Raw genomic sequence first — 18,403 nt, forward strand, 5'->3', positions numbered from 1 at the left:
ACTTAAAATGTTTTATTGAGAACAATGCCTTATTCTGCTTTTGAAAATGGCATTTCGGAAGGAAATCATGGCAGTCTCCAGTGAGGCAAAAAAGAGGCAGAGCTTAAAACAAATGTTAGGATTCCAGCCCCATTTGACAGACTATTTTGGTAAAAGCACAAGAAGAGTGTTACCCATTTTTAAATACAAAAATGTGAGTCGTGATAATGCTGGTAAAACCCTATATCATTTGACTGAGAACTTCCTCAATAAAGTTATTGAAACATCCCCTTACATTTTTGTTTTTATAGATTCCTTCTCCTTTAGGAGGAACCACCTTTAAACCAAACCAAAAGCACAGCTTCTTAAAAAACTGCATAAGAGGACATTGTACATCCCAGCCTGGCAAAGGATGCCAAGATCAGACTGCCCTCCCCATGTCAAGCTCTGCCAAGAAGTCGTTATTTTTAATATTATTCAGAAATTATCTTTTTGGCTTCAATTCAGATCATCACAAGTGCCAAATCTTGTGGCCCAAATGGATGATGATTTGTTGTTACATTTCCTGGTAACTCAGCACTTAATCTTGTTGCAGACAGACTGGAAGTGTTTTGTTTGTTCCCTTTTACTTGGTCATGACCCAGCCCACCCCCTGCCCCTCCACCCTGCTTCCCCCAAAAGGGAGCAAAGGATCTCTAACAGAACCAGGGTGGTTTTAGTAGGAAAAATTAGGCTTAAGTTAGTAATAGAAGTTATCAAAAGTAGATTTCAGCATAATAGATAGGTAGATAGGATGGTTTCTATATGTAGCTTTGGCTAACGGAGACTTCTATGTAATGTGAAGATGAGCTGACTGATAGTGATGTGCTGCAGGTTAGACAGTTTGGGATGCTTACAAATCTGGTACTGATTGATAAGAGTTAGAGCAATACTCAGCTTGACTTTTCTCAATTCATGTTAAAGGCTAAAGGTATGGGCTTATCCATTTTTTCCCTAGCCAGCAAATATCCCTTGTTCTTGGCACAGTCCTCATAGTATTGGGAATGACATCTATTCTTCAGTTCTAAGGAAAGTGTCGTGCCAGTAAGATGGGTCTTACTTTATATTTGTATTTCAGTCCTTCTTTTTTTTTTTTTTTTTTTTTTTGCACACTCTTCCCTCAGGCCTTATTCATGTGGGGCTGTGAGTTTATAAGCTTGTACTTCTTTACACATTGATTAAAAGGTGAAATTAGCCCTGAGTATCGAGATAGTAATTCCCACCCAGAAAGTTTTTGGAAAAATTATCATCTTTATACTTTTTTTGAGCTACCTTGGGCCAAGAGCACCTCCAGTCACTTCCTGCCTCCGTGCCATACTGGCTTTCTCAGCCCTAGTGTCCTGTTACTAGTCTCTCAGAATGGTATTTAGACCTTCTGCTCATAGTGTCTTTTAAAAAATCATTGCTTGTTGCTTGTGTTGCTTCTTTTGGTGAAGGGTCACAGGAGACTTTAGTGGCCACTCATTGGCAGAATTTGAAAATCTTTGTGCATATGTACATACTTTTCTTTAAGAGAACTCTAAGCCGAAATGCATATCAACCTTGAAACCAAATATCCTATTGCTCCAGGGATTTAAATTTGTGTTAGTTTCACTTCAATCCTTTGTGAGTCCTCATTTAATAGGCCCTAAGAGAGAAATGATTTGCCTTGGGTGACCCAGCAAGTCAGCTGCATATTCAACTATTATTTATCTAACACCCAGACATCACAGGGGGGAAAAAAGAAAATCTAAAACTCTAACTCAATGAGCATTCTCCCTCTGCATTTCTGTTTTTGTTTGTTTTGTTTTGTTTTTGAGACAGAATCTTGTTCTGTCACCCAGGCTGGAGTGTACTGGCACAATCTCAGCTCACTGCAATCCCTGCCTCCCGGGTTCAAGCAATTCTCTTGCCTCAGCCTCCCAAGTAGCTGGGACTACAGGCGCCCACCACCACACCTGGCTAATTTTTTGTATTTTTAGTAGAGACAGAGTTTCACCGTGTTAGCCAGGGTGGTCTCCATCTCCTGACCTCATGATCTGCCTGCCTCGGCAGATCAAGTGCTGGGATTACAGGCGTGAGCCACTGCACCCAGCCTGCATTTCTGCTTTTTAACTGTCTAGTTACACATATGTCCTCACTTTCCTACTTGCAATTTGGTTAAGGCATATTAGTGGACAGATGATGGACATGAAAGACTGGTTAGAATGGGAGAGAAATACACCTGCTATTTTTTGTACCCTAGTATGTCCTAGTGGTAAAAATGTGTCATATGCAACTGCAAAAGAAAGGGAAACATGTTCGTTATCTCAATGTGTTGCTCTATTCCTATTGTTTTCCTCTCACATTTACTACAATTAGTTCTGTATTATCTTGACACTATTTTCTATGTTTAAAACAACCTCTTCCCCCTAACTTTAAAATCAGGTACAGTAAAAGCCTCTTGTTGAGGGTGTGGTTATCTTGGTAGATAAGAGTGTGTCAGAAATAGATAGAAACTTATGTAGCAAAAGATAGAAACTTATCTAGCAAAAGAACTGGTACCATATCTTGACTTGTTATGTGGCAACAATCAATTAGATGGTAATTTCTATTTAAAAGCGTTCTATATGGGAAAAGACATGTTCATTTTGATAAGTAAAGACAAAATCTAGGTTTCTAGTTGATGTGTGTTGTACATGTGGTCTTTGGAAAGCAAACCAAACTTTATTATTGGCATTAAAAATGATGACTTAATGCTGAGTAAATCCTGTACTCAGAAGATACTCACTGATGATCCATCCATGGGTGAACCTATGAACAAAACAAATTTCTTAAATTGGTGCTTATGATTAGTTCAGCTTGCCTCTCTGATACTCCCAACACCTTCGCTCTTGTCCTGCTCTCAGCTGATTACTTTGCCTCCTTTTTCACTGAGAAGACAGAAGCAGTTAGAATAGAGCTTCCACAAGATCCCACTTTGATATCTGCCCTCCTAGACTGGGCCACTGTTTCCTGCTTTCCCTCTAGGTGAACTCTCCGTGTTTCTAATATCATCTGGATTAATCACATCCTCTCTTGCCTACTCAAAGATAGTAACTCTAACTTTTCCCTCTCTTTCATGCAATTCCTACTTTGCCTCTCTCTGCCGGACTTTTCCTCATCAACATATAAACATGCTGTTACGTCTCCCAACCAAAAAAAATACAAAGAAAAAACCCTTTCAGCCCTATGCCCACCCGTTGTCCAGCTATAGTCCTCTTCCTTCCTTTTACTCTCCTTTATTATAGCTAAATTTCTTGAAAGGATGGAATGTCCACTTCCTCTCCTCTCCTCCCATCCTTTCCTGAACCTACCCCAATCAGGCTTTTGTCCCCACTGTGCCAGTGAGAGGGCTTTTGATAAGCTCTCCATTTGTTGACTTCCAGTTGCTCAGTGAAATGGGCAGTTCTCAGTCCTCATCTTACTTGAGTCTCCAGCAGCATTTAATACTACCAGCCAGTCTTCATCCTTGAAATACTTTTTTTCCCCATACCTCCAACTGCTTAAGTCAGAAGTGTTCCATGATCCAATCCTTTACATAGCTTACCTTCTTTGTCTACACTCATTACCTGTGATCTCATCCAGTCTTGTGGCTTTAAATACTATATGGTGACAACTACAGCTGAGACCTCTCCTGTGACCTTTAGACTCTTCTGTCCAGATGATTATACAGATTCTCTGGTTATAGAATTTAGAATGCCCCAAATCAAGATAATTCTCCCTCAATTCTGTTCCTGCTATAAGCTTCCTCAATCGGTAAATGAAAACTCTGTCCTCCCAGTCAATTATGCCAAAATCCTAAAAATCATCCTTAATTCCTCTCATTTCTGATATCCATATCCAACCCATGAGCAAATACTGTCAATCTGCCAGAATCCAAACATCTCTCTAGCCCCATTGCTACCACCCTGGTCCAAGCCAGCGCCAGGCCTTGCCTAGAATATTGCAATACTTTTTTCTTTTTTTTTTTGAGACAGAGTCTTGCTCTATAGCCCAGGCTGGAGTGCAATGGTGCGATCTCGGCTCACTGCAACCTCCGCCTCCCTGGTTTAAGTGATTATCCTGCCTCAGCCTCCTGAGTAGCTGGGATTACAGGCACCCGCCACCAAGCCCGGCTCATTTTTCTATTTTGAGTAGAGATGGGGTTTCACCGTGTTGGCCAGGCTGGTCTTGAACTCCTGACCTCAAATAATCTGCCCGCCTTGGCCTCCCAAAGTGTTGGGATTCCAGGTGTGAGCCACTGCACCTGTCCGGATATTGCAATACTTCACTGGTTTTTCTGTTCCTTTATCTCCCTGTTGTCTGTTCTTAACATAGCAGCCATAATGATCCTATTGTAAGTCAGATCATGTCACTCCTCTGGTAAAAACCCTCTAATGGGTAAAAGAGTGAAAGACAAGACTCTTTGAATGGTCTGCAAAGTCTTCCATGAACTGATGCTGTCCACTTGCCCCCCTCCATTTGATCTGTCTCTTGGCATGCTCCCCTCATCACTCAGTTCCAGCCACACCAGCCTCACTGCTATTTCTCCTGCTCTCAGCTAATGACTTTGCCTCCTGTTTCACTGAGAAGACAAAGCAGTTAGAATACAACTTCCACAAACTCCCACCCTGATATCCGTCTGTCCTTTTACCAGTATCTGCACCGCTGTTTCCCTCCAGGTGAACCCTCTGTGTTCCTGAGATCATCTGGATTGATCATATCCTTTCCTGCTTACTCAAAGACGTGAATCTTGCAGCCTCAGTTCCTTCCGTCTGACATTCTCTTTCCTTACGGGAGCAGGGCTCAGCTCACCCTCACTTCCCTTTGGCCTCTACTCCAAAGTCACCTCTGCTCAAATTAGCCTTACTTCAGACTAAGTAGTAATTCTGTCAATACCCTGCATTCCCTGTTCCGTACCTCATTTTTTGGGTTTTCTTAGAGACAGCATCTCACTCTGTTGCCCAGGATGGAGTACAGTAGCGCAATCATAGCTTATTGCAACCTCCAACTCCTGGATCAAGCAATTCTCCCAACTCTGTGTCCCGAGTAGCTGGGACTACAGGCATGTGCCACTACATCTGGCTAATTTTTATTTTCTTTGCAGAGATGAGGCCTTGCTGTGCTGCCCAGGCTGGTCTCAAACTCCTGACCTCAAATGATCCTTCCACCTTGGCTACTTAATTTTTTTTTCATAGCATTTACCATCCTATGATACATATTTATTTATTAGTTCACTGTCTCTTCTCTCACTAGAATTAATCTCAATGAGGGCAGCAACGTTGTGTCTTTGTTTGCAACTGTATCCCCAGCCCCTGAAACAATACTTGGCCCATTGCATGAACTCAAATATTTATTGAAATAAATGTGATTAAAACTCCTGATATGAAATTAGAAGTTCACATGAATTCAGTCTAAGGAGACTGCATTGATTGTAACTCTTGCGGCATAAGTTAATTTTCAGGTTTTTCTTACCCACTGCCTCACACTAGTGAGCTGTGCCAAGTAGTAGTGTGAAACCTGTGTTGTCATCTCCCACATCACGTAAGAGCTTCCAAGGAAAGCCAAATCCCAGATGGGTCTCAGATAGGGGTCAATATGTCCATGATTATCTGAAAGAGACAAAAAAAGCACATTTGTATTAATGCATTTTTAAGACAAAATCTCAGAAATTACAGAAATGAAATAGGGTTTAAACTTAGTCATAGCAGTCATCTCTCTCACAGCAAGACCTTGAGCCAGATATGTGATTTGTTTGTATCTGTTTCTATGTTAGTATGTAGATTTATATTCTTCAACTTGCCAAACTGAGTAAATCTATTATAAATCAATGGCCATTTGCTGTACTGTATACATGCAAAAATAAGAGCTACGAAGCCTACATTCTATCAAGCCTATGTCCACAAAGTATCTTGGACCCATCATGTCTTCTCCAAACCCACTGCTACCACCCTTCAGGCCTGGGCTGCTTCTCCCTGAGACCACGGCCACAGTCTGCTACCAAATCTCTCAGATTTCAGTCTTCTCCTTCCAACTGTCTCGCACCTAGCAGCTAAAGTGACTTTTGCATACTCATTACTGAATACTCAAAGATGACATTCAATTTAACTTAAGTCTTGTTAGTTAAGAAGCTTTTTTTTTAAGAGATAGGGTCTTGCTCTGTTACGCAGGCTAGAATGCAGTGCCACAATTACACTTCACAGTAGCCTTGAATTCCTGGGCTCAAGCGATCCTCCTGCCATGGCCTCCCAAAGTGTTGAGATTACAGGTGAGGGCCACTGTGCTGGCCAAGAAGCATTTTTAGTTAGGTTGAAAAATCTATCACTGATATTCACTGATACAAACCTTACCTTCTGATTTAGGTCTACAGTGAATGTGATGGTGGTCTTTGCTTCCTAGTCTACCAAAATATCTTTGTGCTTCTCTGGTCATTCGCTTTAAAGCTAATCAATGTGTTGGCAGCAACTCTGTCACTCTTGTTTAACACGTGAAGAAATCAGGTGGATTTTTTCTGTGGCATTGTTTTCGGACCTAAAATCTTTCAAATTTGGCAAACATCTTTATTAAAACTTACACAATATTAGACACCGTGAGAGGTTAGGGATACAGTGACTAATAAATTACTGTTTGTGACTTTTAGGAGCTCAAATTTTATGAGATGACTATTCATGAACCATCGTTTTACGCAGTTTTGCAGGGATACTATATTAAGGCCTAATAATAGCACAATACATGAGGAATACTAACAAGCTTATTAGGAAACTAATCCTTCTGGGTAAAGTAATCCTTAGCATAAATTATCTTCTGTATTGGTAGAACTTGGCTGGTTTGTACTCAGAGGTAATTCAAACAGCATTCATTGATTTCTTGGGATCTGTGAAGGATACCAAGATGGGTCTCCACCCTCCACGTGTTGACATGGTGGGGTTATAGTTGATACATTCCTTAAGAGAGGGAGGATCAGAAAGCTGAGGGACAGCAGGGAAGGGACAGGTTTCTTTGGGCTGGAGAGGGTTGGGGGAAACTTCACAGAGATGAGATTTTGGCTGGGCCTTGAATTGCTGTCATGTGTGTGGGGTCTGAGTGAGAAAGCAAGCATGTGAAGGTAGGAAGGCACCAGGCAGGGGCAGCCTCAGTGGCTGGTCTTGATAGAATATACAGTATACTGGCAGGAGATTTTGAAAGGCCTTGTTTGCAGAGATGCCAGAGTGGGTATGAACTGCAGTTGAGTAGTAAGTGTGGAAGATGACTTTGACTGCCGGGTGCGGTGGTTTCAGGGAGAAGCCCAGGCATGAAGGATGGTGACAGTGGATTTGGAGATGACAAGATTAGTCCAAAATACTTTGTGAATGCAGGCTTGATAGGAAATGGCAAGTTATTAAATGTTAGGAGATTAGTTGATAATGACCAAAATTTCTGGATAACTCTAGGAGAATAGTAATACCATTAAATAAATGTAGGACAGAAAGTGGGAACATTTTGGGTGAAAACAAGTTGAGTTTGTTATTAGGTGTATTAAATACAGTGTCAAGAAAGTCATGAAGGTGGATGATGTAAAGTGCTACAGATAGGCCGGGCATGGTGGCTCACGCCTGTAATCCCAGCACTTTGGGAGGCTGAGGTGGGTGGATCACCTGAGGTCAGGAGTTGGAGACCAGCCTCGTGAACAACAACATGGTGAAGCCCCAACTCTATTAAAAATATAAAAATTAGCTGGGCATGGTGGCACACACCTGTAATCTCAGATACTTGGGAGGCTGAAGCAGGAGAATTGCTTGAACCCAGGAGACAGGGGTTGCAGTGAACCAAGATTGCGCCACCACACACTGGACAGAGGGAGACTCTGTCTCAAAAAAAAAAAAAAAAAAGTTCTACAGATAAATCAAGAAGGATAAGAAGCAAGATCTGGTGGTTAGGCTTTTTGGTGATCTGGGTGGTCCCTTTATGTACATAGGGTAGAAGCCAAATAGGAAGAGTTTGAGGATGTGGCAATGTGTATAGAATCTACTTTTGACAAGTGGACAGAATAAAGAAAAAGAGGGGGTGATGGGTCAATGAAGAAACTGGTCAACAGAACTCTGATCTTGACGATCTTTATAGGACAAGAGAAGGAACTGGTTGATGAAGGTTCTAAAGGTGGGAAGGATACTGATGGGGCAAAATTATGAAAGAACCAGATAAACTAGAACCAAGGGTATAAATAAAAGGAGTCTTAGAATTAAAGAGAGGGTTGGGGAAGATGTAGCAACTTTGTGAGGTGGGAAGAAATGACAGAATCAAATGTCTCAATCTCAGTAAAGCAGGAGGCAAGACTATCTCTTGAAAGTGCATGAGGCTGGGGTATGGGCCTTGACAAAATGGAAAAGCTTCAACACAGCTGTCTTGTGGAGTGCAGTAAGATGTTAGAAATAAATAGCAGCATTGAGGGCTCAGCACTTGGAGAAATCTTTTAGGAGAAAATACCTGTTGAGAATAAAGCAAAAGGTATTTGTTGCCCTTCATTGTCATCATATCACCCTTACGTGACATGTAAGTTTTTTGGTTCCATAATGCTTTCCTGTTAATATCGAAGTGCCTTCAAACTTGGAACTAAAGACTTTTCAGTACTCTTCACTGGCTTTTCTGTGTAATTTATTTAACCTGGTAATGTCATTTTTGCCTGTCACCATACGATAAGTAATCAGTAGGGAGCTGTGACTATTTTTACAGATGTTATTGTAGAAAGTGTGTTTCGGACTTCTACTTCCTGACAAGAATATCAGCATTTCACGAATGAATTTGTTTTTCCTCACTGCTATGAGGAGCTGAACCATTAGAACTTCAGAACATTATGTAATACAAGACTCTGAATTCAACATCTTGGATATAAACTCTTTTGCTTATTTTGCTGTTAAGAGGTTTCCCATCATTCCTGTCTTCATTGACTGAAAACTTCCTTGATCCAACTCATCATCACATGTTCTATCTTATGGTGCTGCTGTGAGTTCAGATTTGTGAAATCAAAACCCATGACCCTAGAAGATAAATCAATTATACTAAATACTGTTAATAGTGAGAACATTTGAAAGGATAAGTGCTGGCAACACTGCTGTAGAATCACTTCGACAGACACAACTTCAGCTGGTTATTCCTAGGTCTTCAGTCTTGCACTCTGTATGTAGTATACTTGGATTCATCACTAGGAAGTTTGCAAATTCATTAGAAGTGAAACTTTTACTCATAAAAAGCAGACAACTCAAGGGGGGAAAAATGTGGAGCAAGGATATTCCAAAATGGATTAGATCTTCTCACTTATCCATTGTACTACAACAGTCCAATGCCTTGGATTGATTAAATACTGAATAGGAATCTGCTGAGATTTTTTTTTTTTTTTTAATTTGAGACAGAGTCTCACTCTGTTGCCCAGGCTGGAGTGCAGTGGTGCAATCTCAGCTCACTGCAACCTCCGCCTCCTGGGTTCAAGCGAGTCTTCTGCCTCAGCCTCCCAAGTAGCTGGGACTACAGGTGCCCGCCACCATGCCTGGCTAATTTTTTGTGTTCTTAGTAGAGACAGGGTTTCACCGTGTTAGCCAGGATAGTCTCAATCTCTTGACCTCGTGATCCACCCGCCTCAGCCTCCCAAAGTGCTGGGATTACAGGCGTGAGCCACCACGCCCGGCCCCCCTGAGATTTGAACTTGGGAAAATTTACCTTATCTAAAACCAAACCTTTTTGGTTTTAAGTAATTTTACATACACAGACAAGCTATAGATAGCACCATTAAATGTCTCTGCCAAATTTACTATGACAGCAAAACTTACAAGTTTTTTGATGAAAAGTTGCCCTCTATTAAAAAGTTTTTTGAAGTTTCACAGTAGCTACATTAAGTTAGATTATTATAGAATGGCCCCTATGGATATACAGGACTTATTAATTAAACATAATTCAGTTAACCTGCGCTGTTAAAGAGTGTCTAAAATCTCATGATCCTGTGGCAAATATTCAAAGAAAAGATCCAATACAATTTCTAAAATTTGTGTATGAAGGAGTATAGATAAGCCCTATTTTCCCAACTAAAGGAAAACAATCCCTAAATAAGTATAGATTTATAAGTATCAGTCATCAGCTCATTTATTTCAAGCAATACTAAATATAAACAAATTCTGCTACAACGTGAGATTTTAATTGCTCCCCTTGATTCCTAAGCACAGGATTTGATCCGAGTTGTCAGATAACTATCATGTGAGAATCATTCAGAGTTCAGAATTTTAGAAATGCAAGAAGCAGTATTCCACTTGGAAGTTTTTAAGGACATTTCATCTCAGTAAATCGATGGGGAGCAGAGACATTCAGGAATGGAGACTGCAGAGCCTCCAGTGTTGACATGGGTTTGCCACAGAATCTGGGCAAATGAGTGAACTGTGGGAGAGGGTGGGGTGATGAATGCTGCTGCGGTCAGACATCAAGCTTAATACCCAAGAGCAAGGCCAGAGATGACTTCTGTGGTTTTGAAAATTGGATTTGCCAGTAAATGTGCTGAGTCTCAACTGCTGCCCACACATTCTGGTGAGGGCAGGAACAAATGAGCTCTGCTTCAGTTCAGCTGAGTCACTTCAGAGGGCAGGGCTCCTTTGTTAGAGACAGCACCACTGCCCGTTAACTACTGACCTGAAATGAGATAAACGTGACTCCCCTGCAGCATCCCAGAGAGTGCTCACCCGGCCCTAGGGCACAAGGCTGTGATGAGCAGAGTGGAGGCTCTGGAGGCTGTCGTCTAAAGTTTCCAAAGCCACTGCCAAGAACAGAGATGTCATCTCAGCTCCTGGACTCAACCCAGAGAACAGCACCCCTATATGCATATCCTATTTCAAAATCCTGTACCTCTTACATGGGGGTTCAGTTCTTACTGTACCCCTCATTCTGGGATGGAAAATGAGGAGGTTTTTTTTTTTTTTTTGGAGGTGGAGTTTTGCTCTTGTTGCCCAGGCTGGAGTGCAGTGGCACAGTCTCAGCTCCCTGCAACCTCCACCTCCTGGGTTCAAGGGATTCTCCTGCCTCAGCCTCCTGAGTTGCTGGGATTACAGCTGTGGGCCACCATGCCTGGCTAATTTTTGTATTTTTAGTAGAGTCGGGGTTTCACCATGTTGGTCAAGCTGGCCTCGAACTCCTGACCTCGTGATCTGCCTGCCTTGGCCTCCCAGAGTGCTGGGATTACAGGTGTGAGCCACCATGCCTGACTCGAAAATGAGGAGATTAAAGGGATACATACTGTTGGTGGAGTTACTGCATTGGACTAGAGATGAAGAACAGAGTTTTGTTTAAATTATGAGGGATACCACAATCTTCAGTTGAATGAAAGTGCCACTTTAGGGATAAAAACTTAAATGATCTATTAAAGATTTAGTTATTACATACATTCCTGAATATAGAAATTCCAAATGCCGATTCATACCAGGTATGCTGACTATCTCCAAGGGGTTTTTCAGTTGCTTCATTTGCTTGTAAAGCAGGTAATCCTCCTGTTGTCTTTTCTTTTTCTCGATGAGCCGTGTACAAGTTACATTGATGGCTGGTCTGGGTTTCTGATTCTTGAAAACCACTCGAGCAGAACATTTCCCCAAACGTCCCTCACCTTCCTGAAGTAAAGACTTTGGAATTAAACAGGATACTTTCTTATCACCTCCCACTCACCCCAATACACACAAGCACACACAAGATTGAGAAGAGTTCATTGTACAAAGCGGGCAGGCTCTGACATCAATAGATGGTAGTGAGTTTTACTTTATAGAAAGTGGTTTTTGTACTCACAGCTGAATACAACAGTCCTTCTCTTTGCTATCATTTAAACTCTTGTCTTCTGATTGTGACTTTATCAAATGATGCGGGGCATATTTCCAAAGAAATATCATCGACATCCATTGAGCGCTGCTTGGCTGAAACCTCTAGGGTAGTGGCCACTTTACTGTCTAATGTGGACCAACATAATGCTTAGGTGGACCTCAAAGTTACTAACGATCTAGATGAAGCTGGCTCCTATTTACAAAAATAACAACAACGTCTTCGTGCTGCCTTATGAATTAGGTCCTCTTATTCCACTTTGGAAGATTAAGATACTGAAGTTTCAGAAGGAACCTACTCCATGTCTCACAGCTAATAAGCCAGGGCTTTACCTCACCTCTGTCTAACACTGAAACCCAGGCTCTCTGTACTAACTTCATCTCTCAATGCCAAGATCTAATCCAGAAGAAATGGGGGCACCGATCATCCACATGGGATTCATTCAACTACCTGAGTAATGTTTATTTGCACTCATGTGTTTTTTGTTTTTTTTTTTTTTTTGAGATGGAGTCCCACCTGGATGGGAGTGCAATGGCGTGATCTCGGCTTACTGCAACCTCTGCCTCCTGGGTTCACGTGATTCTGCCTCAGCCTCCTGAGTAGCTGGGATTACAGGTGCCCACCACCATGCCTGGCTAATCGTTTGTATTTTTAATAGAGACGGGGTTTCACTATGTTGGCCAGACTGGTCTCGAACTCCTGTCCTTGTGATCCTCCCCGCTTGGCCTCCCAAAGTGCTGGGATTACAGGCATGAGCCACTGCCCCCAGCCTTGCATTCATGTTTAAATGTAGATGTTCTGGATATTCTGGGCTCTCCCTCACTTATTTTACAATCCAGAAACATCTGGAGCTTCAACTAGACATCAGATGTATGACTCATTTCTCGCATAGTGGTTCTTCCCCCTTTTAAGGAATTCCCCAGTTTCCTCAATCAGATAATAAAAGCCAGGGAACCTATTCCCTGAAAAAAGCACATATCAACACTGTGCCTAGAATTTGAGGAAGTTCATGGGCCACTAGTCTTGGCCCTCCTCAAATCCAACTCTCGTTGGCTGGTTGTGTAGTTGAGGCAATAATCTTCTTTTTACTTTTGTGATTGTTTAAACTGGGTGAAGTCCCAGTGAAAACAACCACCAAAAAGAAAAAGAAAAAAGTCCATGAGGAAACAAATTGTAATGAAAATTCTATCTGCACTTGAGCCCAGAAGTCAAGGTTGCCGTGAGCCATGATCGTGCCACTTCACTCCAGCCGGGGAGACCGAGCAAGACCCTGTCTCAAAAAGAATAAATAAAAATTAAAAATTAAAAAATTGGATCTGCTTAATAAGCGTATTTCTAAAACTACTTCAAAAAACTGAGAAACACTTTCCAGTGGGCAACTTTTCCTCCTGCGAGTGCTGGTTTTTAGTGAGAGGGAATTTCAGCACTGCTTTAAGATGTTAATTATTGGTGCAACATAGGAAAACAGTGAAGGAAGCATTCAGGAAGGGGCAGAAGGAGGCTAGTACATGGCCTCCTCTGTTGTCGAAGCCATTTCCAGAGAAGAGAAAAGGAACCAGGTACTGCCCCCTTTCATTTTCCTTTCCATTTCCCTCTCAAAACATCTCCATGGAATCAAAGCCGTTGCCGGAGGATAAAAGAGCTGCCCTTCACCCCCTGAAATGAAACGTTTCAATTAGCTGGCTGTGCTCTTAATGCATCTACAGGATCAAATCCAGGGAAGCATATTGTTGGTGAAAATAATCTAGTAATTGTATTCTCTCTAGCGTTAACACTTTCAGTTTGCAACACTAACAATCAAAGACATCTTTCGTATGCTTTAAGGAAATTTTAATTCGTAGGTTAATAAAGTCAGAACATACTGCTGTCATGTTGGAACTTGGGTACTGGTGAGCATTATTCCAGAAGCATGGGGTTGGGGAGTCATGCCTTCACTCCCAAAACTCTGCCACCCTGGAACACTTTAATCCTGGATGCTGCCTGCTCCAGGCTGCTTCTCAGCACAAGACAAAGAGCCATTTGGGCTGGTCTCCTCTCCGCCCATGCTCTGATTGCCGCCTTTCAGCTTGACCCAGCACAAGGAAACTCATCTGGCTCTAATTTATGAGTTTTCTCTTTACTGTCTTCTGAAAACAGGGAAAAGGAAACTTGGCAAAGCATGGTCTGCTTGGCCAAAGCTGTAGTGAGGCTAATAACGGCTGGAGCACGTGCTGGTGTTTTACAGAGTGCCTCTGTGTATGTTAGCTCAGGGGGTTGGTCTCACGCTATGCTGGCAAGAAACGTCACCATCTGACAGGAAGAGAATAAGTTGGCATTTGAGAGTGAGTCATTCTCAGGACTCTGAGGAGCTAGGAGGGATACCAGAGGGAGCATGAAATTCTCTTCCAGGGGTCCCAAGGAAGAGGAAGGTGATGGCTTATATGGATTGTTTTAAATGCAACCCTGCGTAAGACCATGAAGTTGAAGTAGTTAAACATTGAGCTCTTGCCTAGTTCTGTTCTTTAGTTCTTGATGACAAATAGCAACCAAATCAGGAAGAAACAGAACCAAATCAGGAAGAAACAAAACCAAACCTCCTGATCACTATATATTAAGATTCTCACTGTTTTACAAAGCCATATTTATAGCAGTTGCTAATAGGATACTTTGCCAATTGTGGCAGCTTACCTCTGGTTTGTAGCGCTCTGTGCTGAAGACCACGTCAACTTTACATCCCTCTTTTGGATTAATCTGGAACACAGAAGCTGAATCTTAGTCTAGTAGAAGCTCCTTAAACATCTTCATATCCAGGAATCACACTCTTAGGATAACATGGCACGCAAATGGTAGCTGTAGCATTTATACCTGAATAAAATTGGTGATTGCTTGGAAGAAAGATCTCAAATTTTATTCTGATTGTGCCATTCTGCTTGCTTGTTTGACGCCTATTCACAAAGAGGGAGGTTGAGAAAGGGAAACGGTTGCGTTCCGACTGGAGTGGCTTTGTGAGAAATGAACAGGTGTGTGCAGGGAGCTGGAGGGAATTCCTTCATCCCCAACTCCTCAGTGCCTGCTCCACGCCCCGTCCTGGTGCCACATGAGCGAGCAGGACGGACGAGGACTTGCTCTTCTGCCACCCACAGCCCAATGGGGGATGCTGGCAACAAACACATAACAAATAATTTAGATGCTTTCAGGGGCTGATGAGTGAAGAAAGAGAGCAGTGGTGTAGGAAGGTGCTTGGCATGAGGTGATCTCAAAGAGGAGACCGGCAGGACAGGAAGGAAGCAGCCATGCCAGATGTAGGTGGCGGATGCCCGGTACAGGCAGAGGGGACCCACAAGCGCAGGCGTGAGGTGGAACTTCAGTCTGCGACAGGATGAATCACCAACACTGAAGAAGTCTTCCAATGCTATACTCTTTCTTCCCTTTGCAGTTTTTACAGGCAAGCATAGTTTTAAACTTCTGAAATGTTAATGTGTAGCCTTTTAAAACTGTTGAGTTGATTCCAATGCATATTTTGGAATATGCATATCTATGTCATTATGGCAATTTAAACTGTTTAGAAGAAGTTTATATTATTTGCCATCTTTTTTTTAAGAGAGCAAAATGATAAATCAGTAAAAGAAATATTTCCTAGAGAGGAAAGGGAACTTGCTGTTGTATAGAGCTGAAGTTACTTCAATAGCATTGATTAAGGTTAGACTCTGGAAACACTAGTTTCCTTTGAATCTTAGCGTAGCAATGCAATAACCAAACAACATTATTTTATTTTAAATAGACCGGATAGCATCCATTCCTATTATAGATTCTTAAAAAATGCTGGGAAACTGGAGAAGGGAAGGAAAGGATTCCTTGGCAATTATTTATGTAGGGAATATTTAAACTTGTACATGTATAGATGTTGCTGGGGAAGGGAGGGAATTCCTGAGAGCACTGCACACAGAGCAGTTTGCTGAGGGCTTCTTGTCAGTCTTCAAATGAGTTCGGTTGTAAGCTGAAGCACTGATTTTGGTTTACACAATGCACACACACGAGTCTGTCTATTCACTCATTTCACTGTTCACCAACTACTATGCCAGGCCTTGGGGAGATACAAGGAAATATGACATCCAGCCCTGCCTTCCCAGAAACCTACTTCTATCTTGGAAACAGGTTTGTAGTGTAGCTGATCAGTGCGGCTGAGCACAGCCTGTGTGAGGGTGCTGAGTTTAGGAGGCTTTCTAGAGTGGGTGAGGCCTAAGCTAACTCTTTGAGGAGCCAGTGTTAGCCAGACAAAGGTGTGGGAGTGGGATGTAGGAGCTGGAATTCCAGGAGGACAGTGAAGCTGGAGAAAAGGTGTCTGGGGAGGTGGGTGCAAGGGCATGGAAAGCCACACTTTGTTGAAGATGACTTGGAACTTGATCCCAAAGTCTGGAAGAGCAACATTAAACATATCCACAGTGCACAGGGTGTTGTGAACAGTAGGATACGGCATAAACAGAGCTTAGGACAGTGCCTGGGTCAGGGTAAAATTCAATGTCTGTTCACTATTTTTATTATTACTAAAATAAACAGGCATGAGAGAGCAGAAGAACTGGGCTAAACACAAAGAGACTGACCCAAGTTGAAGGATAGGGGACGTTATATAACATGTTCTCCCATCAAGGTTGCTCCTGAAACACCCAATGAGTAGTGAAAGACTGTAGACAAGGCTCCCATGCCCTCCATCTCAAAGATTCCTCAAGTTCAGCATCTTTAGTACCTGCCAATGTGGGAGGAACACAAGGCTGAGGCTTGCTGCCTCTCACGCTCCCAGCCACATGGGCACCTGCAAACAACTAACACTCAGAAGGCAACACTTCTGCTTGCCAGTGGGTTCTAAGCCTTGAATGGGTCAGTGCACCAGCCCTGCCCCTGCTACGTGCACCGCAGCACCTGGGAGTCTGCCTGTCCTGTTGAGTAGGGGTACAGCTTCCTGCAGAGGAGTCAGCGACGCCCTCAGGTTTCTAGCTGTGAGGTGGGCAGGGGTGGGCACGGAGGCCATTCACGAGATGAGGAGGAAGCTGAGTTGGGTGGGTTCAATCTCTGGCACAGGGGGACATTTGAGATGTCTCGGAAAATGCTGAGGGTTATAGAAGTAGGATCAGCAGAGGTGGTGGTGAAAGCCATGGAATTTGATGCAACCCCCCAGGGAAGATGTGTAGAATAAGAATCCTGAGGAACATCAGCTTTCACATCAGTGATACATTGGGGCATGGTTATATGCTATGCAAAAAGATTCACTCAAGTCTTCCTTATTCTTGATATAATTGTGCATATTTTAAATACAGGACTTAAGGTATGATTTGACGCAACAGTGTTCTGGAAACACATGGAGGCAAAGTGAGAAGGGCTTTGAGCTTGTGTGGAGTCTGTGCTTTTAAAGAGTTATTTTCTTTGCTGATTTGATTTCTTTATTTTGTTTTAAGGAGGCACTTTTTTATTTATTTTATTTTATTATTATTTTTTTTTGTGGAGGCAGAGTCTCGCTTTGTCACTCAGGCTGGAGTACAAGTGGCATGATCTCGGCTCACTGCAACCTCCGCCTCCTGGGTTCAAGCAATTCTCCTGCCTCGGCCTGCTGAGTAGCTGGGACTACAGGTGCACACTGCCACACCCGGCTAATTTTTGGTATTTTAGTAGAGACGGGTTTTCACCGTGTTGCCCAGGCTGGTCTCGAACTCCTCACCTCAGGCAATCCGCCTGCCTCGGCCTCCCAAAGTGCTAGGATTATAGGCGTGACTCACTGCACCCAGTGAACAAGGCCTCTTAAAAGTGTCCACATTTCATCCAAAATAAAATTTTTATATTTTTGGTTGTACTTATCATGTATCAAGACACAGTGCTTTTATCTCTCACAGAGGCCTCTCTCTTCTCCTTTCCTCTGAGTCACAAGCGCCCCGTGCTGCTTTGCTCTGGTGAGATGAGCCACGCACAGCCACAGGCCTGTGTGTGAGGTGGGTGGGAGCCAGGGCCACCTTCCTCTGGATGCGGTGTCTCGCACTTGCTCTCCAGTGGTTTTAGGATTGTGTTGGACTTTGGCTCTCCTTGATTTAAAATGTTCTGTGATAAACGGGTCCTTGTTGTTCAACATCACTCCATGATTTCAGCTTCTACCTTATTCCAAGTACTGTGCTGGGTGCAGGAACGAGAGCAAAACAGCAGCAGCTGCTCTCAGGGCAGCCTATCGGAGAGGGCCTTAAGTAGAGCATTGTAGGAGTGATTATTTGATTGTGGCTGACTTAAGAGCTATGAAAGGATAGCTGGAGAATTAATCTAGTCTAGAGATCAGGGAAGCGACATTTGAGCTGAACTCCAAAGATGAAGAAGGAATTGGTCTTGGTTGGGGGAGGAGAGCTGGCAAGGGTCTGAGGAGCGGCCATGGGGCTTCAGGGCAGAAAGACTGGAGCTGGAGCTGGGACGTAAGCGGCTGACTGGGTGGCAAGAGCCACACCTGCAGGCCACAGAGAGGATTTTGTCCTGAGAGAAATGGAAAGCTAGGGACGAGAAGGAGGGATTTTGAAAAGATCCCTCTAGCTGGAGTGTGGAGAATGATGCTGGAGTGAGGAGTTGTGCAGAATGAATGCAG

The 18,403-nt window shown here is 42.9% G+C and overlaps 1 protein-coding gene across 4 annotated transcripts in view; it reads right to left on the reverse strand.

Annotated features, from left to right (window-relative positions):
* Positions 1-18,403, reverse strand: part of RARRES1 (retinoic acid receptor responder 1) — a 37,416-nt gene that overhangs the window by 2,600 nt on the left and 16,413 nt on the right. For 2 of the 4 annotated variants that reach the window (XR_013413618.1, XM_015131883.3), the window contains exons 2-5: positions 14,482-14,544; positions 11,429-11,612; positions 5,473-5,609; positions 2,768-2,790 (exon numbers count right to left, since the gene is read on the reverse strand). Coding sequence is in view for 2 of the 4 variants with exons in the window: in XM_015131883.3 (XP_014987369.2) it covers positions 2,768-2,790; positions 5,473-5,609; positions 11,429-11,612; positions 14,482-14,544 (407 nt within the window). In the remaining 2 variants the exon portion in view is untranslated. The remainder of the gene's footprint in view (positions 1-2,767; positions 2,791-5,472; positions 5,610-11,428; positions 11,613-14,481; positions 14,545-18,403) is intronic. The other 2 variants (XR_013413617.1, XM_015131882.3) reach the window with 1 other exon arrangement.

Source organism: Macaca mulatta, chromosome 2, assembly GCF_049350105.2.
Source record: "Macaca mulatta isolate MMU2019108-1 chromosome 2, T2T-MMU8v2.0, whole genome shotgun sequence".
In the NCBI taxonomy this organism is placed as follows: Eukaryota; Metazoa; Chordata; class Mammalia; order Primates; family Cercopithecidae; genus Macaca; species Macaca mulatta.